General features: G+C 46.7%; 1 protein-coding gene across 3 annotated transcripts in view; it reads left to right on the forward strand.

Annotated features, from left to right (window-relative positions):
* The first annotated feature begins 4,317 nt into the window (after positions 1-4,317).
* Positions 4,318-22,825, forward strand: part of UNC45B (unc-45 myosin chaperone B) — a 43,316-nt gene continuing 24,808 nt past the window's right edge. For 2 of the 3 annotated variants that reach the window (XM_023192882.1, XM_023192885.1), the window contains exons 1-8: positions 4,734-4,901; positions 5,437-5,473; positions 6,467-6,642; positions 9,042-9,131; positions 10,684-10,851; positions 11,410-11,578; positions 15,229-15,399; positions 20,116-20,287. In XM_023192882.1, coding sequence (XP_023048650.1) covers positions 4,734-4,901; positions 5,437-5,473; positions 6,467-6,642; positions 9,042-9,131; positions 10,684-10,851; positions 11,410-11,578; positions 15,229-15,399; positions 20,116-20,287 — 1,151 coding nt within the window. Of the gene's footprint in view, positions 4,382-4,733; positions 4,902-5,436; positions 5,474-6,466; positions 6,643-9,041; positions 9,132-10,683; positions 10,852-11,409; positions 11,579-15,228; positions 15,400-20,115; positions 20,288-22,825 lie in introns of those variants that run through there. The other variant, XM_023192884.1, reaches the window with a different exon arrangement.

A 22,825-nucleotide genomic window follows, 5' to 3' on the forward strand; every position in this document is an offset into this window, starting at 1 on the left:
AGCTTTCTTAAAACATTATGAGATTTTCTTTCGATTTTTTTTTTCAGCTCATCAGCTATCATTAGTGTATTTTATGTGTGGCCCAAGGCAATTCTTTGTCCGATGTGGCCCAGGAAAGCCAAAAGATTGGACACTTCTGCCCTAATTTATATATTGAAGCCCTAACTCCGAATGTGGCTGTATTTGGATATAGGCTCTATTATTATTATTATTATTATTGTTGTTGTTGTTGTTGTTATTATTTATTTTTTAGAGACGGGTTCTCACTCTGTTGCCCAGACTAGAGTGTAGTAGTGTGATCATAGCTTACACATCTTCAAACTCCCAGGCTCAAGTGCTCTTCTTACCTCAGTGTTCTGAGTAGCTAGGACAACAGGTGTGTGCCACGGTACCTGACACTCGGCTAACTTTTTTAAATTTTTGTAGAGAGAAGACTGTCACTATGTTGCCTAAGCTGGTCTCGAACTCTTGGTCTCAAATGATCTTCTTGTCTTAGGGCTTCCAAAGTGCTGGGATTACAGGCGTGAGCCACCATGCCTGGCCTGGAGATGGGCCCTGTAAGGACATAATAAAGGTTAATAAGTGAGTTTGTATGGGTAGGACCCTAATCAAACAGAACTGGTGCCCTTGTGAAAAGAGGAAGAGACTCCAGAGTGCTCTCTCTCTGTCCCTCCCACCCCCACTGCCTCCCTGAGCACACACAAAGATGAGGCCATAGGAGGACACAGGGAGAAGGTGGCTGTTTGCATCCAGGAAGAGGCCTCATCAGAAACCAACCCTTATGGTACCTTGACCTTGGATTTCTTTACTCCAGAGCTGTGAGAAAATAAATTTCTGTTATTGAAGGCTCCTGGTCTGTGCTATTTTACTATGGCAGCCAGAACAGACTAATACAGGAACAGTTCCTCGTTATTTAGGTCTTGCCTTGAATATTTATTCATTCATCCAATAAATGTATTGAGCACCTACTCTCTGCCAGACATTTTTATAGGAGTTCTATGTATACTAACTCATTTATCACTTACACAGGAAAACCTTTGAAATGATGTCATACTTCCCTGTTGTATGTTTTCAAAACATCCTGGTATTCCTCACATTTAGAAAGCACAGATCCAGCTGGGCACAGTGGCTCACGCCTGTAATCTCAGCACTTTGGGAGGCCGAGGTGGGAGTATCACTTTAGCCCGGGAGTTTCAGACCACACTGGACAACATAGTGAGATCTTGTCTCTACAAAAAAATTTTAAAAATAGCCAGGTGGCATGCACCTGTAGTCCTAGCTACTCAGGAGGCTGAGATGGGTGAATTGCTTGAACTTAACCTGGCAGGTCAAGGCTGCAGTCAGCTGTGATCATGCCACTGTATTCCACTTGTGACAGTGAGACCCTGTCTCAAAAAAAAAAAAAAAAAGAAATCACAGAATCACAGATCCATGGAATTATTTCATTCATTCATTCAACAAATAACATTGAGCACCTTCTTTTTCTTTTTTCATTCTTTTTTGAGACGGAATCTTGCTCTGTCGCCAAAGCTGGAGTGCAGTGGCGTGATCTCGGCTCACTGCAACTTCCATCTCTGGGGTTCAAGCATGAGCCACTGTGCCCCACACCATTACAAACACTTGGAATATGTGAGGGAACAACATAGACACAAATCCTTGCCCTCATGAGTGTTCTATGCTTCACAATTCCTCGCACATAATAAATGTTTAAGAAATGCAGGCCGAGTGCAGTGGCTCAGGCCTGTAATCCCAGCACTTTGAGAGGCCTAGGCAGACAGATCACGAGGTCACGAGTTCAAGACCAGCCTGGCCAACATGGTGAAACCCTGTCTGTACTAAAAATACAAAAATTAGCTGGGCGTGGTGGCATGCGCCTGTAGTCCCAGCTTCTTGGGAGGCTGAGGCAGGAGAATTGCTTGAACCTAGGAGGTGGAGGTTGCAGTGAGGTGAGATTGTGCCATGCACTCCAGCCTGGGCGACAGAGGAAGACTCCATCAAAAAAAAAAAAAAAAAAGGAAAAAGAAAAAAAATAAAGAAATGAGACTGGGAGGTATGTTGGCTCACGCCTGTAATCCCAACACTTTCGGAGGCCAAGGTGGGCAGATCACAAGGTCAGGAGTTCGAGACCAGCCTGGCCAACATGGTGAAACCCTGTCTCTACTAAAAATACAAAAATTAGCTGGGCGTGGTGGCACGTGCCTGTAATCCCAGCTACTCAGAAGGCTGAGGCAGGAGAATTGCTTGAACCCAGAAAGCGGAGGTTGCAGTGAGCCGAGATTAAGCCATGCACTCCAGCCTGGGCAACAGAGGAAGACTCTGTCTCAAAAAAAAAAAAAAAGAAAGAAAAAGGAAAAAAAAAGAAATGAGACTGGGAGGTATGGTAGCTCACGCCTGTAATCCCAGTACTTTGGGAGGCCAAGGCAGGCAGATCCCTTGAGTTCAGGAGTTTGAGACCAGCCTGCCCAACATGGTGAAATCCCATCTCTACTAAAAATATAGAAATTAGCTAGGCTTGGTGGTGGATGCCCGTAATCCCCGCTACTCATGAGGCTGAGGCAGGAGAATCTCTTGAACCCGGGAGATGGAGGTTGCAGTGAGCCGAGATCATGCCACTGCACTCCAGCCTGGGCAACAGAGCAAGACTCTGTCTCAAACAACAGCAACAACAACAAAAAGATGTTTAAGAAATGCTTGTGGAATGAATTTCTGAATCAGTATTTGAATATAAGATCCCCTGGACCTAAAGTCACAGAACCGCAGGTCTCTGCCAATGTCAGGATGCCTTATCCTATTACCTCATTGCTGCAGAAGGCTTGCCCCACAAAGGGGCCCAGGGCTTGCCATAACATGAAGGCAGGAAATTCATCCATCTATTCATTCATTTATTTGCTCATTCAACAAACATGTGTTAGGGCTGGGCTTTGTGTCCAGCAGGGCAGTAGAACTTGTCCAAGGTCACAAAGCTGTGTGTCCAAGGTCACAGGTCTGGGAATAGAATCCAGTGTCAGTGATTCCACCTGGGATTTTCTTCAGACCAGTCTTTCTCAGCTCTGGTCAGGTAAGTTTGAAGATATGTGTGCGGTGGAGGGGAGAGGGACGAGAGATGAGTGGAGGAAATCATCAGCATGAAGACACCACTCGTTCATTCATTCATCCATTCGTTCCATTCAGGAAACACACTTTGGACACCGACTGTGCCAGAACCTGTGCGGGAAGGGGCTTGGGGGACAAGCTACATGGGATGCTGTCTTTACCTTCCAGGAGGGAGCTCACAGCCCAGGCTTGGGGGCACTGAAAGGCAGAAGAGTTCTTGGTCCAAGTAGGGACAATGTGATAAATTTGCTTCAGGAACTCCCAGTTAGCTAAGGAGAAACATTCCCGCCTCAGGAGAGACCCCTCTGTAATGGTGAATACATAGTTCTTGTCCCAGGAAGACCCCCTTCTGAGGAGGGAGCCTCAGTGTGTCCCAGGAGAGTTCCCAGTTGGGTAGGGGGACCCTTGGTCTCAGGGGAATTCGCAGTCTGACCCAGCCCTTGCCCTAAGAGATCTCAGCCTGATGGGGGATACACAAAACCCACTCTCTGGGTCCCAGTTCCCAGTTGGATGGGAGAGGTAGGCTGAATATATCCGCTCCATACACAGGGGGAGGACCAGGAGACCACATGAGGACCCAAACTAATGAACCACTCACTCACATTAAACTGAGTTAGCAAGTCCTGCCGGTCTTTCTGAAAAGCAAAGACATTTGGAACACGTGAAAGCAGCGTGGGTTGAGGTGTTGCACAGAAGTGGAAAAGGGAAGGAACTTTCTTCCTCTGTTCCTTCCCCCCTCCCTCCAGAAAGGTATTTCTGGAAGTCTCCAGTTGGTCTGGGATCTGGGCAACTGCTGTGTGTCCCAGTCTGTCAGCCCCTCAGCTGTCACTCTGCTCCCAAAAATAGCAGTGGTTGAGGGGAGGGAGAGGACGCTGTTTATCTGAGAGAGAGGTAGAAAGGGGCTTTAGACCTGTGCCCAGGGAGGGAGTCTGCTGGGGGGTTCCTGTCCCTTCTGGATCTTTCTGTCACTCTTTTGGGTGCGAGTGCCTGAGCCCCCCCCCAGGATACCCCAGAGTGGGGTGCTTGGGTAAAGGCTGGTCAGCACCTCCACGTGATCATGACTGACCAGTCTGGGGAGGGGGAGGGCCCTGAGTATCAGTGACAGACTCCAGGGGCACCTGCCCCTGTGGCCAAATATGGTCCAGAGCCACTGGCTGAGGCAAGAAAATCTCTTGGGTGGGGGCTGGGAGGGGCAGACTGAGGCTGGCTGGCTGGAGGTTGACGCAGGAGTGCTCAGGGGAGCAGCATCACAGGAGGGCAGATCGAAAGCATTGTCCTCACTGAGAAAGTGAGCAGGGGCCTGGGGTGTGCCTTGGACCGGGGAGGGAGACGGCGGACTTCTAAGACCTGTGACAAGAGTTCAGGCCTTCGGCACCAACTGAGTGGCTTCACCTGCTCAGGCTGGGAGGGACAGAGAATGAGGCACAGGGACTCTCAACTTGGGCCAAGCTCTAAGCAGATGCTTTAATGTCCTCATGGGCCAATAGATTTGGGGGTTTTGGGGGTGGATCCCTTCCAAGCAGAATCCCCACCATCCTCTCTGGTGTGAGGGGACCCTGGAGCTCTGGACCTCAGGCCAGGAGCCCAGCCTGGGTCTGGAGTGAGGGGCTGACCAGACGGAGCTGCTCCTGTCCCGGCAGATGGCAGAGGTGGAAGCGGTACAGCTGAAGGAGGAAGGGAACCGGCATTTCCAGCTCCAGGACTACAAGGCCGCCACAAAGAGCTACAGCCAGGCCCTGAAGCTGACGAAGGACAAGGCCCTGCTGGCCACACTGTATCGGAACCGGGCAGCCTGTGGCCTGAAAACGGTCTGGGGCAGGGCAGGGCAGGGTATGGGGCGGGAGTGAGGCAGAGGGGCCTTGGGGCTGAGTGGCAGCCCCTTCACCCTGATGGGAATTGCCCTTTTTCTCAGCCGGCTCCGCTGGATGCCTGGGGTTAGAGAAGGGTGTCTCCCGTGACCCATGCCCTGGAAAGACAGAAATTCATCCAGAGCAGAATCAGCCCAACGCCAGGTGCTTTCATATGTTATTCATGGCATCTTACTATTGGCTACGAGATAGCTGTTGTTGTCCTCCCCCTATTGCAGATAAGAAACTCGGATCCAGAGGGCTTCGTTAACTTGCTCAAGCTGTCCCAAGTAGTAGCAGAGCCGAGATTCAAACCTGGGTTTGCCTGATGTCAAAGCCTGTCCTCTTTGCCATGCCTACCAGGAGCATGCCCTGGGCCTCTGACAGCCTGCAGCTCCCCCAGCAAACCCTCTCCCCTCACAGTGGGGACACTCTCTGACCATCTCTGCATTGGGCCCACATTAACCGAGTCTCCTTCTCCTTCCCCTTTCCTCAGGAGAGCTATGTCCAGGCAGCTTCAGATGCCTCCAGAGGTGAGTCCCTCCCACCCCCAAGCTTGCCCTGTCACATTCTCCTCTGCATGGCCTGGGTTTTAATCTAGTTACCATCTTGGGGGAAGAAACAGTGAGTATGGAGTGACTTCAGAAGGGAGAGAACAAGCTGCAAAAGGGACTGGAAACATATCCTCTGAAGAGCAGTTCAGGGAAGCGGCAATATTTAGCCCAGAAAAGGCAACTCGCAGGTGGGACAGAGAGCTGCCTTCAAATTCCTAAAAGGCTGTCACAAGGAAGAAGGATTGGATTTCATCTCAGGGGCTCCAGGGCTGGGCAATGTTACAGGGAACACATTTCAGGTATGGAGAGGGCAAGGTTTTCTGATTAAGCTGGCTGGCTGTCTTTTTCCTTTTTTTTTTGAGATGCAGTCTTGCTCTGTTGCCCAGACTACAGTGCAATGGCACGATCTCAGCTCACTGAAACCTCTGCCTCCCAGGTTCAAGCAATTCTCCTGTCTCAGCCTCCCAAGTAGCTGGGATTACAGGTGCCTGCCACCATGCCTGGCTAGTTTTTGCATTTTTAGTAGAGACAAAGTTTCACCATGTTGGCCAGGCTGGTCTCGAACTCCTGACCTCGTGATCTGCCCACCTTGGCCTCCCAAACTGTTGGAATTACTGGCGTGAGTCACTGCACCAGGCCTGCCTGGCTGTCTTGAGAAGGAGGGAGCTCCCCATTGCTGGAGGTATGCAAGCACCGATTGGTTAAGCCCCTGGCAGGGATCCTGTAGCAGAGACTGGAACATTAGGAATTGGATGACATGACCCTCAAGCTCTCTTCCCACCTTGAAACTCTGTGGCTCTTACTGTCTGTCTAACAAAGGGAAGGTATGGGCCAGAGAGTCCACATGGGTGGATAATCTCCAAGCAAGACACAGAAGCCCAGCAAGAGCATGCTTCCTGGAGTTGGGGCAGTGGGGCTGGTGGTCTATAGTCTGGCTCCCTAAGGCCCTCATCTTCCGTCTCCCCTTGATAGCCATTGACATCAACTCCTCGGACATCAAGGCTCTGTATCGGCGATGCCAGGCGCTGGAGCACCTGGGGAAGCTGGACCAGGCCTTCAAGGACGTGCAGCGTTGTGCTACCCTCGAGCCACGGAACCAGAACTTCCAGGAGACGCTGAGGAGACTCAACACCAACATTCAGGAGAAGGTGAGCTGGGCCTCTTCCCACAACCCTTGGCTGCCCAGTCCCTCTCTTCATTCCTAGTAGGAATGGGTTAGGGAGGTGGGTCATCAGGGCCGGCCTAGCCCTACCTCCACACTCTGAGATAGAGACAGCAAGTGGCATGGGCAGGCTGCACAGAACAGCTAAGCAGGTGCTTCTATCTGTGATGCCTGTTTGAGGGCACAAGCCAGCCAAGGTTAGAACACAGGTCTTTTAAATTCCAGATGGGGCCTGGTGCAGTGGCTCATGCCTATAATCCCAACACTTTGGGAGGCCAAGGCGGGCAGATCACCTGAGGTCAGGCAGTTTGAGACCAGCCTGGACAACATGGCGAAACCCATCTCTACTAAAAATACAAAAAATAGCAGTATGGGTGGGGGTGCCTGTAATCCCAGCTACTCAAGAGGCTGAGGCAGGAGAATTGCTTGAACCTGGGAGGCGGAGGTTGCAGTGAGCTGAGATCATGTGCCATTGCACTTCAGCCTGGGTGGCAGAGAGAGACTCCGTCCCTCACACCCCTTACAAACAACAAAAAAAATTCCAGATGGAGACTTAGAAATATTATTATAACTTAGTATATCTGCAACATGATCTAGCTCTCTTTCTAAGTATTATAAAATACCTGGGAATTGAGGACATCGATGAGGGATAGAGGAGAGCCAGGCCCCATTAGGAGCGTGATTGTTTTTTTGGAGACAGACTCTCACTTTGTTGCCCAGGCTGGAGTACAGTGGCATGATCTCAGCTGCTCACTCCAACCTCTGCCTCCTGGGTTTAAGCAATTCTTGTGCTTCAGCCTCCCGAGTACCTGGAATTACAGATGTGCACCACCACACCTGGCTAATTTTTGTGTTTTTGATAGAGATGGGATTTCACCATGTTGGCCAGACTGGTCTCGAACTCCTGGCCTTATGTGATCCACCCACCTCAGCCTCCCAATGTGCTGGGATTACGATGTGAATCAGGAGCATAAAATATTTTTTAGGAAATGGAGTAGCGTAGGGAGAACCTGGACCAGAGGTGAGAAATCCTGAACCCTAGTCCTGGCTCAGCTGCTAGTTTTGTGGGGCATCTGTTGGGGTGTTGGTTTCCTCTCTGTAAGAATGGCAAGGTAATCGATCACTCAGCCCCTTGCTCCAAGACTCAGTAACTTCTACACATCTGGAGAAGCCCTGTGGTAGGACCACAGCATGCTATCCAGGGTGCAGACTCAAGGACTAAGGAAGTACAAACTAAGGAGAGATTCAGAGAGGGATAGGTGAAGGAAAGACCTCTCTGCATCCCCAAAGGAAATGAGCACAGGGCTGGATGCAGTGGCTCAAGCCTATAATCCCAGCACTTTGGGAGGCCAAGGTGGGAGGATCACTTGAGCCCAGGAGTTGGAGACCAGCCTGGGCAACACAGGGAGAGATGCTGTTCCTATCAAAAATTAAAAATAAATTAAAAATAGGCTGGGTGGGATGGCTCATGCCTGTAATCCCAACACTTTGGGAGGCCAAGGTAGGTGAATCACTTGGCATCAGGAGTTCGAAACCAGCCTGGCCAGGATGGTGGAACCCCGCCTCTACTAAAATATAAAAATTAGCTGGACATGGTGGCACATGCTTGTAATTTCAACTACTTAGGAGGCTGAGACAGGAGAATCACTTGAACCTGGGAGGCAGAGGTTACAGTGAGCTGAGATTGTGCCATTGCACTCCAGCCTGGGTGACAGAGCGAGACTCCATATCAAAAAAAAAAAAATTAAAAAATGAGCTCAGAAGTAGGTGGGAGTACTGTGGACCCCCAGAACAAAGTAGCAGGAGGTTCAAAACAAGCTGACGAGGTGGAGAATATTGATCAGTTCAGTCACTTTATGAAACACCCAGAGCAGTGGAGTTGGAGTGGGGACTGTGAGGGACTAGATATCCCAACAAAATGAGTTCGATTTGCTTGAAACAGAGCTTGACAGCTGCTTCATCTACACTTCAGGTGTGTTAAAAAGAAAAGAAAGAAAGCTGCTTCAGGATTCTGAGTATGGAGATATATTTCTGTTTTATCCCTATTTAAATGTCTAATAGCAAATGGTTTACTAGACTCTAAAACTGGGCTGAAGACCCTTTAGGCCTTCCCAGACTGTTGCGATGTCTCAATGGGATAACAAATGTAACCAGATGGTAAGCCTTCAGGGGCAAGGACTTGATTTTGTCCACAATTCGACTGTATTTATTCATTCATCGCAGTTATCCGGTAAGTGTTTGTCGAATGAATACATGAATGAATGTATGTGTGGGAGCCCAGAGTAGACGCCCTGATATTTACTGAGATGAACTGAATGTGGAGCTGAAATGACGTGGACCCCGCCTGCCTCCTTCCCCACTCCTTCCTCTCTCCTCTCTCCTTAGCTCCGAGTGCAGTTCTCCACAGACTTGAGGGTACAGAAGATGTTTGAGATCCTCTTGGACGAAAACAGTGAGGCTGATAAGCGGGAAAAGGTAAGTGCTGGCCAGTATCATCCAGCCAGCAGAAGGACCCGCCAGTCTGGACAGTGACATCATTCTGAGGGGGAAGGGGGACCGGAGGCCTGTCTTTGCAGCCCAGGAAGGAAAATTGGCCAAAGGTTAATCACATTGGAACACAGTGTAAACCGTAAGAAAGACTGAGATTTGGGTGAATCCAGTGAGGAGGGTCATGCAGCAGGGTTGGATCCTGTCTTTATTTGAAATTTTGATGTTTTATTCATCATGGATTATTTTTGGCATTGATTTTGATTTTTAAAAATATAGCATTGATTATTATTTGATTATTGAGTTCTTTGGTGTCCCTTTAAATTTTGCACCCAAGGCAAGTACCTCATTTGCCTCACTGTAACTTCAGCCCTAAGAAATAACAGCCCGTTAAAATCACATGTTATTTTATTAAAAAATATTGTAAAGAAGTCTTTCTGAAAAATTTAAATATTTACAGACATAGTTATCCTCTTAACCAAACTTGTTACCTTGTTTTTTTTTATGTTCCCTTCTAGTGCTTCTGCAAAGGAAAAAAATTGAACATTTGAGTGTTTTACATCTGTAAGAACTTGAGAGACAATGTCCAGGGAATTTTTGTTAGTTTTGTGGTCAATAAATCCATAAACTAGGCAAATATCTTTCCTAACAAACTCTTGTGAGAACATAATGAGTTGTTGTAGATAAAACAAGTTTTTTTTTTTTTTGAAAAGTGCAAAGCCCTTAGCTGATAGTGATGGTTCTGGGCTTGCTTGCCTGAAATTCTCTATTCAGCCCTCTCCCCAGCACCCAACTCAACATCTCTTTGCCCACCTCCTCACCTTCTTCCACCTCCTGTGTTTCTCAGCCCTGGGTTCTCAGGTCCTGCTTGAGACCTGAAGCCTTTTAAGGTTCATGCATCCTTAAGTTGGAAGGCTTTCGGTGGGAAGAGACTTGGGAACCTGCTTGCTCAACTGCCTAAATTTACAGATGAGGAGTCTGGGGTCCAGAGAAGTGCCGTGACTCACCTGAGCTCATACAGCTACCAGGGAGCAGAATCAGATCTCAAATCCAGGGCTTTCAGGTCTCATCTAGTGTTTTTGCTGCTCACTTCCTGGGAACTTCAGATTCCTCTGAACAGGGAAATCAACAAAATGTTTAAGGACATGATTCTCCGTGTAAAAACACTACATTTCTCCACCTTTTTTCTAGTCCTTCTCTATAAGCATTATACACATCTTTATTTTAGCATAAGTGCAATTGGAGTAAACATATGATTCTGATTCTGCATACCAATGCTTTTTCCATTGCTCTTAGTCTTTTTATTCATGACTTTAATGACTGCAATATATCTCATCCAGTTAGTCTTGATGCAAGTTACCTGGCTTTTTTTCTTGAATTATGTTCTTGGGCTGTGTTTCCAGGAGGAGGATTACAAGGTGAGATAATAGAACAACGTTCTGAAGATCCAGTCTTTGCACTGGCTCTTGTACTTGGCCCATGGTACAGGCCTGGGTGGCCATACCTCACTTGTAACCCTCATTGCCTCTTCCTCCTTCAGGCTGCCAACAATCTCATTGTCCTAGGCCGTGAGGAAGCAGGAGCTGAGAAGATCTTCCAAAACAATGGGGTAGCCTTACTACTGCAGCTTCTGGACACTAAGAAGCCTGAGCTGGTGCTGGCTGCAGTGCGGACCCTGTCGGGCATGTGCAGCGGCCACCGAGCCAGGGTGAGCCTCTGGCTGTAGGGCATGTGGAGCAGATGGCTGCTGGTCCAAGGATCTGGAGGGTGATGCATGGTCAGGGCTGTGGCTGGCATCAATGGAACCAGCCACAGCCAAAGTCAAAGGGTGTTCCAGTCTCTTTTTCCCTTTGAGTTAGAAATGGGTTTAACTAAGCAAAGACAAGTTATTGAAAGTGCTTAATGCAGAAGTGGTGAATGCAAAGGCTATGATACTTTACATTTTCTCATGCTAAGTCTTTGAAACCCAGTGTGTATTTTACACTATAGCACATCTCCATATGGTCTTGCCACAGTGCAAGAGTTCAACAGCCCCATGTGGCCACTGGCCACTGTATTGGATGTCACAGCTCTGACCTCTGAAGATGGGCATGGCTTGTGTCAAGAGGTTTCCAGGACCGGGGAGCCCCATGAGGCAATGGCTGCCTGGGCTGATTTCTCTACTGCATGGGATGGGGTGGGGAAGATTATCACACCCTCTCTAATCTGCATGGCAGCTGGAATTGAAGGGCAAGGCAGCTGACCATGGTTCTTGCTGGGGTTCTAGGCCACAGTGATTCTGCATGCAGTGCGGATAGACCGAATCTGTAGCCTCATGGCGGTGGAGAATGAGGAGATGTCTCTGGCTGTCTGCAATCTGCTCCAAGCCATCATTGACTCCCTGTCTGGGGAGGACAAGCGGGAGCATCGAGGGAAGGAGGAGGCCCTGGTTCTAGGTAGGAAATATTCTTCAGTTTTAGTTCAAGGGGATGGGGAAAGAAAGAGTCAGTTGCCACCTCAGACTGGGCATTCCCTGTATGTGGGGATGGCTTGGTTTTATGTCTTTTCTTTTCCTTTTTTGAGATGGAATTTTATTCTGTCACCCAGGCTGGAGTGCAGTGGGGCAATCTAGACTCACTGCAACCTCCGCCTCCTGGGTTCAAGCACCTCTTCTGCCTCAGCCTCCTGAGTATCTGATACTACAGGCAGACACCACCATGCCCGCCTAATTTTTGTATTTTTAGTAGAGACAGGGTTTCATTGTGTTCACCAGGCTGGTCTCAAACTCCTGACCTCAGGTGATCTGTCCACCTTGGCCTCCCAAAGTGCTGGGATTACAGGCATGAGCCACTGCACCTGGCCTGTCATATGTATTTTCTGATTATAAAAGCAACAGGCATAACTGCAGTATTCACAATAGCTAAAAGATGGATACAACTTGAGTGTCCATTGGCAGGTTACTGGATGGGAAAAATATGGTATATACATACAATGGAGTAATAGCCTTAAAAAGACAGGAAAATTTGACACATGCTACAACGTCTATGAACATTGAGGACATTATGCTAGTGAAATAAGCCAGCCACAAAAGGACAAATACTGCATGGATCCACTCATATGAGATACTTGAGTAGTCAAATTCATGGAGATAGAAAGTAGAACAGTGTTTGGCAGGGGTTGGAGGAGAAGAAATGGGGGGTTATTGTCTAATGGGGATGGAGTTTCAGTTTTGCAAGATGAAAATAATTCTGTGAATAGATTGTGGTGTTTGCACAATGGTGTGAATATACTTAATGCCATTGAACTGTACACTTAAAAATGGTTACAATGGTAAATTTTATGTTATGTAAATTTTACCACAAGTTAAAAAAAGTAACAGAGACTTATTGAAGACATTTGGGAAAATATAGAACTATGTAAAAATGAGAATAAATGCCTATAATTACCCATTCAGATAATCACTATTACCATTACCATATGTACCTTTCCTGTCGTTTTTTTTTTAAACCATCCATATCAATATCTAACAAAATCGGAATTCTGCTATGAATGGTTACGTGTTCTTTTTTTCATTGAGCATTATATTAATATTGCATACCATTTAATATTCTTAAAAAGGATTCCTTTGATTTTAATAATTAATTTTACATTTGTTTCCTGCATATGCACTTACAGACTCATGCTTCTCCCTGCACATCCAGGTCCTAGGCATCAACTTAGAAAATGTTGCTCTGGCCAGGAGGGTCAAAGAGGCAGGTTCACTCAGAAAACTTTATTTTCAAGAACATCATAATCTTCCCTTGTATGGGTAATTCACCAATCAGCTCTATATTATTGGAGATTTCAATTATTTCCAATTTGCATGTTTATACAAAACTCTCCAGGAGCCATTTTTGCATCTATGCTTGCATTTATAATTTTTATTTATTTATGTATTATTATCATTATTATTTTTGAGATGAAGTCTTGCTCTGTCACCCAGGCTGGAGTGAAGTGGCATGATCTCAGCTCGTTGCAACCTCCACCTCCCGGGTTTAAGTGATTCTCCTGCCTCAGCCTCCCGAGTAGCTGGGATTACAGGAGCACACTACCATGCCTGGCTAATTTTTGTATTTTTAGTAGAGATAGGGTTTCGCCATGTTGTCCTGGCTGGTCTCAAACTCCTGAGTTCAGGTGATCTGCCCGCCTCTGCCTCCCAAAGTACTGGGATTACAGGCATGAGCCACCATGCCTGGCCACATTTATAATTATTTCCTGGGGTCAAATTCCTAGAAATGGAGCACTAGGTCAAAGGCTATGAACATAACTAATGTTCTTTCTACATCTTGCTCTCTAATTCCTTTCTGAGAGGCTGCATCAATTTATACTCTCACCAAGCAATGATGAGAGTCTCATCACATTTCAACACATTCTCATCAGATTTGAATACTATCCTTCTTAAGGATATTTGCCTTGGATGTAGATTAAAATTATCTTGCTTGATTCAAAATAAATTACTCATGAGATTGATCATTTTTCTGTATCTTTGTTAGCCATTTGGATTCCTTTATCTTTGGATTCTTTGGATGGTTTGTTCACGTTGTTAACTATTTTTTAATATTTTTCTTATTTGTTTATAAGAGATTTTTTTTTTTTTTTTAAAGACAGAGTCTTGTCTATCACTCAGGCTAGACTGTAGTAATGCAGTCACAGCTCACTGCAGCCTCAAACCTCTGGGCTCAATTCTCCCACCTCAGCTTCTGGAGTCACTAGGACTATAAGCTTATGCCACCATGCTTGGCTAATTTTTAAATTTTTCATAGAGACAGGGCCTCACTTTCTTGCCCAGGCTGGTCTTAAACCCCTGACCTCAAGTGATCTTCTTGCTGTGGCTTCCCAAAATGTTGGGATTACAGGTCACTGCATGCACCCAGCCCTGAAGTCCTGGATTCTACATGTGACTCTGACTTACTATTATTATAATGGTCAGCTAGTCACTTTCCTTTGCTGAGCTAGAATGTTTGGAAGATCCAAGATGGCCCTGCTTGTGTGGCTGGCAGTTAACTGGAAATGTTGACCTTGTGGCCTTGCTAGTGGCCAGCCTGGGTTTCTATAGAACATGGTGGCTGGATTCTAAATGGACAAGCCCCAAAGTGCAAGTGCCATGTAAGTCTCTGGTTATGCCACAGGTCATGTAAGCAGCCCAGGGCCAGTGTGGGAGGAGATTACCCAAGAGCATTTATACTGAGAGTAGTGTTTCCCAGGGAGACACCAATTCACAATCTTCCATGACTTCCTTGGGTTGAGCATCTCTGCTACAAAATTCTTCCACATACTGATTTCCACTCTATCCCCTTGTAGCTTCCATCTGCCTCTGGCCCAAAGTCGGCCCTCTGGAGTCTCACAGAAGTAGTCTGTTATCTCACTCTCATAACTTGCCTTTGTCTGAAGATAAGCTGTCACATCTACTTACATCTTTCCTTCTTTAGGCGATGGAGCTGTATTCCTTCATCAGTTATTTATCTGGCATGGTTTGGAGAGCTTTGCTTTTCAGTTTGCCTGCCTTTGGGCTCCATCCTAGAATGAAAACAAAAATCTCTAAGTCTCAGGGAGGGCAAAATCAGAAAAAGGCATTTGCCTTTTTCTGATTTTGGCAGGAAGTCCTGGTGGGCAGGAAGTCCTGGTGTCACAGGCAAAAGCTTGAATTCAGGCACCCAGCATGCCTGAATCTGTGGGGAGTGAAATGTCTCTAAAGAGTATAAATTCCCTTTCTGAAAAGCATTTTATTAAATCAGTTTATTAAAAACCACATAAATCATCCCTGGAGCTCTGCCAGTCACTGCTGGTAGTGAAGAACTTTCTAAGAATCCAAACTGCTCAAGGATGGAATGAGCTGTTGTAGAAGTCAGTGTCCAGGGTGGCTGGAGGACCGTTTGCAGGTGTTGTCTAGAGATTTCTCTCCCTTTTTTCGGGTGAGATGGGCAATACTATACTCTCCTGGGAATTCACATATTCAGGAAGTAGTGGATTCAGTATTTCCAGAGTCTAGAAGCTGCTGCTTTTCCTGGTCATACATATGTGAGATTTCCTACCCCTTTCTACTTACCCCTGTCCTCTTGTTTTTCAGACACCAAGAAGGACCTGAAGCAGATCACCAGCCACTTGCTGGACATGCTAGTCAGCAAGAAGGTATCTGGCCAGGGCAGGGATCAGGCGCTGAACCTGCTCAATAAGAATGTCCCCAGGAAGGACCTTGCCATTCACGACAACTCACGCACCATCTATGTGGTGGATAACGGTGAGAAGAGGGGAGGGTTTGGGGCTTGCTCAAGCCTTTTAAGTGGGCACCAGGGCACTAAAGAGAAAATGGAAGATGTGAGGCTCTTGAAGGGGTCTTCAGTCCTAACTGAAAAAGTGAGAAAACGCGTTGGCACATCATGATCACCAGTGGGCCTGTGAAGGTGCAGGTCAAGGCTCTGAATTCAGAGCCTGAACACGCCCAGGAAGTGCCCAAACACATCCCCAAAACATGTGGGTGGAGCTACCTAGCAAATGGGGACAAGGACTCCACCAACCGCAGGGTAAAATTCCAGAAGTCTCATGGTTGGTAAAATACTTCACAGGCCTTTCAAAAGGGAGGAAATTGTATCAAGTATACTTTACATAAAGCACAGTGAGAATGTTTGTAAACCCAAAAGTATCTGAGACAGTTCTCAATCAATTTAGAAGTTTATTTTGCCAAGGTTACGAACATGCCCCCCAGAGAGGAAACACAGAATCACAGAAACAGTCTGTGGTCTGAGCCTTTCTCCAAAGATGATTTTAAGGGCTTCAGTATTTCAAGGGGAAAAGCAGCCTGGAGGAGAAAGAGAAAGGGTATGTTCACATTATATGAATGCACACGTTGGAAGACAAAGGAGGAGGCAGGGAAATAGACAATTACGTATTTGTCTCCTGCTCAGTAAATGACCACTTTATACAAGATAAGGTGAACATAGGGTGGACATATTTGAGCTCTAGAGTAATTTACTAAACCTGTGTAGATATTTAATTTTTTATCAGTAGCTGTCTGCTTAGGAATAAAAGGAAAGGCAGTTTCTCACATGACTCAGCTTTCAGTTTAATTTTTTTTCCTTTGGTTTAGGGAATTGGGGGATTCCAAGATTTTATTTTAGTTTTTAAATTTATTTTTATTTTTATTTTTAGAGATAGGGTCTCACTCTGTTGCTCAGGTTAGAGCGCAGTGGCGTGATCGTAGTCCCTGCAACCTCAAATTCCTGGGCTGCAGCGATCCTTCTCCCCCTCAGCCTCCCAGTAGCTGGGACCACAGGCATGCACCATTTTTTTAACGTTTTGTGGAGATGTGGTTTTGCTGTGTTGCCCAGGCTGGTCTCAGAATCCTGGGTTCAAATGATCCTCCCGCCTCGGCCTCCCAAAGTGCTGGAATTACAGGTGTGAGCCATGGCACCAGGCCAAGATTTTATTTTCTTTTCACATATTCTAGCAGACAGTCACTCAATTTGTCAGCTCCGAGGTGTTACCCCTCTCCTCAGTCAACTTCTTTGATTGTTAAGGAATCATACCTGTGGTTTTATAATCTGCTATGGTAAATTCTTCCAAAGATTTTATGGCACACAGACTGTCCCTTGTTCTAAAAGGTTCAGATCAGCGTTTCCCAGCTTAAAAAATATCTTTTGATATCGCACTTCCCTTGTTTGGTTTTTACAGACCTCAACAAAGTGCATGTGCGAGTGCTTAGACTTCAGCACATTACTCTACTGCTAAACGCCCAAACCCCACTTCCTCCCTGCCTCATTCTGGTCTTCTCCGCGTAAATCATGAAACGTGAGCGTTAACAACAGCCCTTCTCTCTCTGCAGCAGGATCTAGGCTCATCCACATGTTATGAGTTGGGACAGGTGGAGAGCAATATTTTTCATTCTGTTCTTTTTGCAAAGGGCACCAACATGGATAGCACTTGGGTAAAAATAATATGGATTTAAAAATCCCAATCTTCGAATACAAAGCTGCAATGTTGAGGTGTTACGTGTTGTGCAAACTGGGCTGGGAGGCATGGTAAAGGAGCCGTCAGGATGTCAAACCTGAAGTGAGCTTTTGGGTGAGGCAAGGGGCAAAGATTGACAGGAAGAAGGTCTAGAGTGTCTGAACAGAAGAGAAACGAGATGCTCAAGGCGTGGGCAAGAATGGAAGGGGAGAGTGGGAGATGGGATTGGAGAGGTGCATTTGAGGGAGGCTTTTGGCACCCAGGCTGGGGACTCTGGGTTGGCTCATCAGGCACTTCCTGTTACTCCCCAGCCCTGCTGAGCACTTTTTAAATGTGTGGTTGTGACATAATAAGAAATATACATATTTGGTCTCTGCTGCTGTTTCCTGGCACACAGCTAACCTCTGAAGTGATAAGTATCTTTTTGTATGCTCATGTAATAACTGGTGGCTGGAATCCCCTAGATAACCTCAGAATGTCAGAATGGGGGCCAGCTGCCAGGGGAAACAACCATGCAATCACAGGATTGGAACTTTCAGCCCCCTACCCCTTACCTCCAGGGAGGGGAGAGGGGCTGGAGGTGGGATGCATCACTAATAACCAATGATTTAATCAACCGTGCCTATATAATAAAGCTTCTGTTTTAAAAAAAAATCCCTAACCAAAGGGGCTTAAAGTGCTCCCAAGTTGGTGAACACATGGAGGTGCTGGTGAGGTGGCTACCGGGAGAGGGCATGGAAGCGCCACGCCCCTTGCCAATACCTTGCCCTCTGCATCTCTTCCATCTGGCTGTTCCTGAGTTTTTGTTTTTGTTGTTGTTGTTTTTAAATAATGGATTGGTAATCGAGTAACTAAACTGGTTTTCTGAGTTCTGTGAGCCATCCTAGCAAATTATCAAACCCAAGGGAGAGGGTCATGGGAATCTCTGATTTATACTTGGCCAGTCAGAAGCACAGGTGGCAACTTGGACTGCTGGCATCTGAAGGAGGGTAATCTTGTGAGATTGAGCCCTTAACCTGTGGGGTCTGTGCTAACCCCAAATAGATAGTGTCAGAGTTGAATTGTAGGATACCCATTTGGTGTCAGATGTAAGCTCTGAGAGTAGAAGCAGTTTAGGGAGGAAACAGAAGTTTTCCTTTAAGTGGTAAAATGTAGGTTGCACAAAATTTACTGCCAGGCACTTTCTTTTTCTTTTTCTTTCATGTGTGGAGATGGGCTATGTTGCCCGGGCTGGTCTCAAACTCCTGGACTCAAGTGATCCTCCTACCTTGACCTAACCAAAGTGCTAGAATTATAGGCATGAGCCACCAAGCCACCTCCAGGCACTTTTTTTTTTTTTTTGAGACGGAGTTTTGCCCTTGTTGCCCAGGCTGGAATGCAATGGCATGATCTCGGCTCACTGCAACCTTTGCCTCCCGAGTTCAAGCGATTCTCCTGCCTCAGCCTCCCAAGTAGCCAGGACTACAGGCACCCGCCACTGCGCCCAGCTAATTTTTTTGTATTTTTAGTAGAGGCGGGGTTTTGCCATGTTGCCCAGGCTGGTTGCAGGCACTTTTAATTCCCTCCTAACATCTAGAGTTTCATGCCTCCCAGCTTTTACCCGGAATGTTCTTCCTCCTACTTCCTTGTATTACCCAAGGTCTGACCAGCCCCAAGCTACCGTTAAAACCTGGCTCTGAAATCCACCTGTCTGTTGCCCCAGAGGCAATATAGTGTGACGGCTTACATCACAGGCTTTGAAATCAGACATGTTTGGGAGTGTGTCCTTGCTGTGTCACTGGGCAACTTACTTGACTTCTCTGAGGCTTGTTTTTCTCCTCTGAAAGATGGGAAGAATGATTTCTAACCAGTAGGGGTATTGTTAGGATTAGATGAAGTTAATGTGTATAAGCTCTTGGCATGTAATAAGTGCTCAGAATAAATTGCAGATATTATTTTGTTGAAGTGAATGACCCCATTTTCAGTGCTACCCTTCTATACTTATCACATCTCATTGTAATCTTCATATGTCAGTTTTCCCTATTGTATTGTGAGCTTTTGGAGGTCAGGATCGTATTGTTTATTTTGGTAGCCAGTACCCCAAAGGTGCTTATTTATTCAACAAAGACATGACTGTTGAATTTGCCTGATGGTAATAGGAAGCCATTGAAGATTTTTCTTTTTTTTTGAGACGGAGTCTGGCTCTGTCGCCCGGGCTGGAGTGCAGTGGCCGGATCTCAGCTCACTGCAAGCTCCGCCTCCCGGGTTCACGCCATTCTCCTGCCTCAGCCTCCCGAGTAGCTGGGACTACAGGCGCCCGCTACCTCGCCCGGCTAGTTTTTTGTAATTTTTAGTAGAGATGGGGTTTCACCATGTTAGCCAGGATGGTCTCCATCTCCTGACCTTGTGATCCGCCCGTCTCGGCCTCCCAAAGTGCTGGGATTACAGGCTTGAGCCACCGCGCCCGGCCTTTAAGATTTTTCAACAGAAAAGATGAGAAGACATCATCGTAATAAATGTAAATATGGCATTTACTAAATAAATAATAATTACACACTCAATAATAAACATTTGTTGAGTGATAGTGATGTGTCTAGATTGACAGCAGGGTTTCCATACGTTATCTCATTGAGCCCTCAAACTTTATGAGGTAGGTAGTATTGTTCTCATTTTACAAATGAAGAAGCTGAGGCTTGAGGAAGAGAATATGAAATAGTATTTGGAGAAGTCTATACATCAACCTGTGGAATGTCAGCATTGGTAGAGTTCTCTGAGATCAACTAGTCCTGATTTTGTACATATGAAAATAGAGGCCCCTAGAGGGAGGTGAATTGGTCAAGGTGGGGGCAGTGTCAGGTGTAGAACCTGGGTGCCTTGACCCCATTCTGGGGCCCTTCATTCTGGATGAACTACATGTGTTCTACAGACAGGGCTGGAGAGAAGCTAGTGATAACATGTCACTGAGTGAGGGGTGTGTTTGTGAGGATGGAGCCCAGCAGGAATCTTAGGCTTGCCACTGCCTACCCTGCAGGTCTGAGGAAGATCCTGAAGGTTGTGGGGCAGGTTCCAGATCTGCCATCCTGCCTGCCCCTGACTGACAACACCCGCATGTTGGCCTCTATCCTCATCAACAAGCTCTACGATGACCTGCGCTGTGACCCGGAGCGCGATCACTTCCGCAAGATCTGTGAGGAATATATCACGTAAGTTTCCTGGAGGCCTCACAGGGTCAGGCTCTGTCTTAGTTATCTACGGCTGTGGAACAAATTATCTCAAAATTTAGTAGCTAAAAACAATAATGTTTTATGATCTCACACAAGAACAGAAATTTGGGAGTGGTTTGACTGGGTGGCTCTGGCTTATGGTCTTTCACGAAGTTACAGTCATGTGCTGGCTGGGGCTGCAGCCATCTGAAGGCTTGACGGGGGCTAGAAAATGCTTCCAAGATGATGGACTTACACAGCTGGCACATTGGTGCCGGCTGTTGGTGGGAGGCCTGGGTTCCTCTCGCTGCAGACCTCTCCAGAAGCTGCTGAAGCGTCTTCACTGCATGCCACTGGCCTTGTCCCACAGTAAGAGATCCAAGAGGGAGCAAGGCCGCAGAGAGATATCTTCTCTAGCCTCAGAGGACACATGTCATCACTTCCATCACATTCTATTCATTAGAAGCAAGTCAATAAGTTTGGCCTACATTTAAGGGGAAAAATTAGGTTTCACTTTTTGCAGGGAGGAGTGTCAACATATTTTTGGATATATTTTATTTATTTGTTGAGAGAGGGTCTCACTCTGTCCCCTAGGCTGGAGTGCAGTGACACAATCATAGCTCACTGCAGCCTCAAACTTTTGGGCTCAAGTGAGCCTCCTTCCTCTGCCTCAGCCTCCTGAGTAGCTGAGACTACAAGCGTGCACTACCATGCCTGGCTGATTTTTGTATTTTTTGTTCTGTATTTCCCAGGCTGATCTTGAACTCAGCCTCCCAGAGTAGCTGGGACTACAGGCATATGCCACCATGCTGGGCTATTTTTTTTTTTTTTCTGTCGCCCAGGCTGGAGTACAGTGGCATGATCATGGCTCACTGCAGCGTCAGCCTGCTGGGCTCAAGCGATCCTCCTTCCTCTGCCTCAGCCTCCCAAGTAGCTGAGACTACAAGCGTGCACTACCATGCCTGGCTAATTTTTGTATTTTTTGTTTCACTGTGTTTCCCAGGCTGGTCTTGAACTCCAAAGCTCAAGCAATCTTCCTGCCTCAGCCTCCCAAAGTGCTGGGATTATAGGCATCAATTACCTTGCCCAGCCACGGACATATTTTAAACCTACCACTGGCTTCTGTGGTTGAAAGGAACAAATGCCAGCTTGTCAAGGAGGGAGACCCGGTTCTTTCAAGACTAAGAACTGTGTAGCTTTGCAGAGTTAGACAGGGGTTAGGGCCCTCAGCAGCTGCAGTTCCTGGGTCTCCTTACTGGCACTCCAGCATCAGTGTGACTCCAGTGCATGACCTTTTAATTCTTTATTACAGTGATTCCAAGACTTGTAAATTATTCAGATTTCTGAGATATTCCCTCTTGACTCAGTAGTTTGGGGTGTGGCTCAGGAAGCTGCATGCTTAAAAACACTCCAGGTGAGTCTTAGGTGGGTGAAGACATTGACTGTACTCTGCTTTTCCTTTCTATATTCCAGAGGTCAACAAACCTTTTCTACGAAGGGCCAGAGAGTAAATATTTTAGTCTTTGTGGGACATGAAAGTCTCTGTCAACATATTTTTAAAAATCCTTTAAAATGCAAAAAGCTGGCTGGGTGCAGTGGCTCACACCTCTAATCCCAGCACTTTGGGAGGCCGAGGCATGTGGATCACCTGAGGTCAGAAGTTCAAGATCAGCCTGACCAACATGGTGAAACCCCATCTCTACTAAAAATACCAAAAATTAGCCGGGTATGGTGGCACATGCCTGTGATCCCAGCTACTAGGGAGGCTGAGGCAGAAGAATCACTTGAACCCAGGAGGTGGAGGTTTCCATCAAAAAAGAAAAAAAAATGCAAAAAGCTGCTGGCCAGGTGTGGTGGCTTATGCCTGTAATCCTAGCACTTTGGGAGGCTGATGTGGGAGAGTCACCTGAGGCCAGGAGTTCGAGACCAGCCCGGGCAACGTAGAGACCCCATCTCTAAAAATAAAAAAAATTAAAAATTAGCTAAGCGTGGTGGTGCACCCCTGTAGTTTCAGTTACTTGGGAGGCCGAGGTAGGAGGATCACTTGAGCCCAGGAGGTCAAGGCTGCAATGAGCCCTGAATGCACTACTGCACTCCAGCCTCGGTAACAGAGTGAGACCCTGTCTCAAATAAAATAAAATAATGTGAAAGCTATTCTCAACTTCCTGGATTTGCCAACTCCTTCTCTACCCCATGGCTTCCACTCACCCTGACTTTGGTTCACTGATCTCTTCTTAAGGCTTCTCTCTTTCTCTATCTCAGTTTCAACTTTTCCTGCTGACTTCTTGAGTCCCTCGTGAGGTCCCCAATTGACTTCCATTACTTGTCATGCAGCTAGTTCTTATTTGGGCTGGTTGATTGAAGCCCTCTACTGTCAGCCTGTGGAATGCTGAGAGGAGGGGTCACTGCCTTCATCAAATGGTACCCCAGCCTGCCCCTAGCAAGAGTGGAATATACCCCCCTTCATTGGGGCAGGGGCTGTGTGGGGACCCAGTGCCAGCTCAAAGGTCAGACCCCAACTAATTACGAAGGATGCTG

The sequence above is a fragment of the Piliocolobus tephrosceles genome, chromosome 16 (genome assembly GCF_002776525.5).
Source record: "Piliocolobus tephrosceles isolate RC106 chromosome 16, ASM277652v3, whole genome shotgun sequence".
NCBI lineage: Eukaryota > Metazoa > Chordata > Mammalia > Primates > Cercopithecidae > Piliocolobus > Piliocolobus tephrosceles.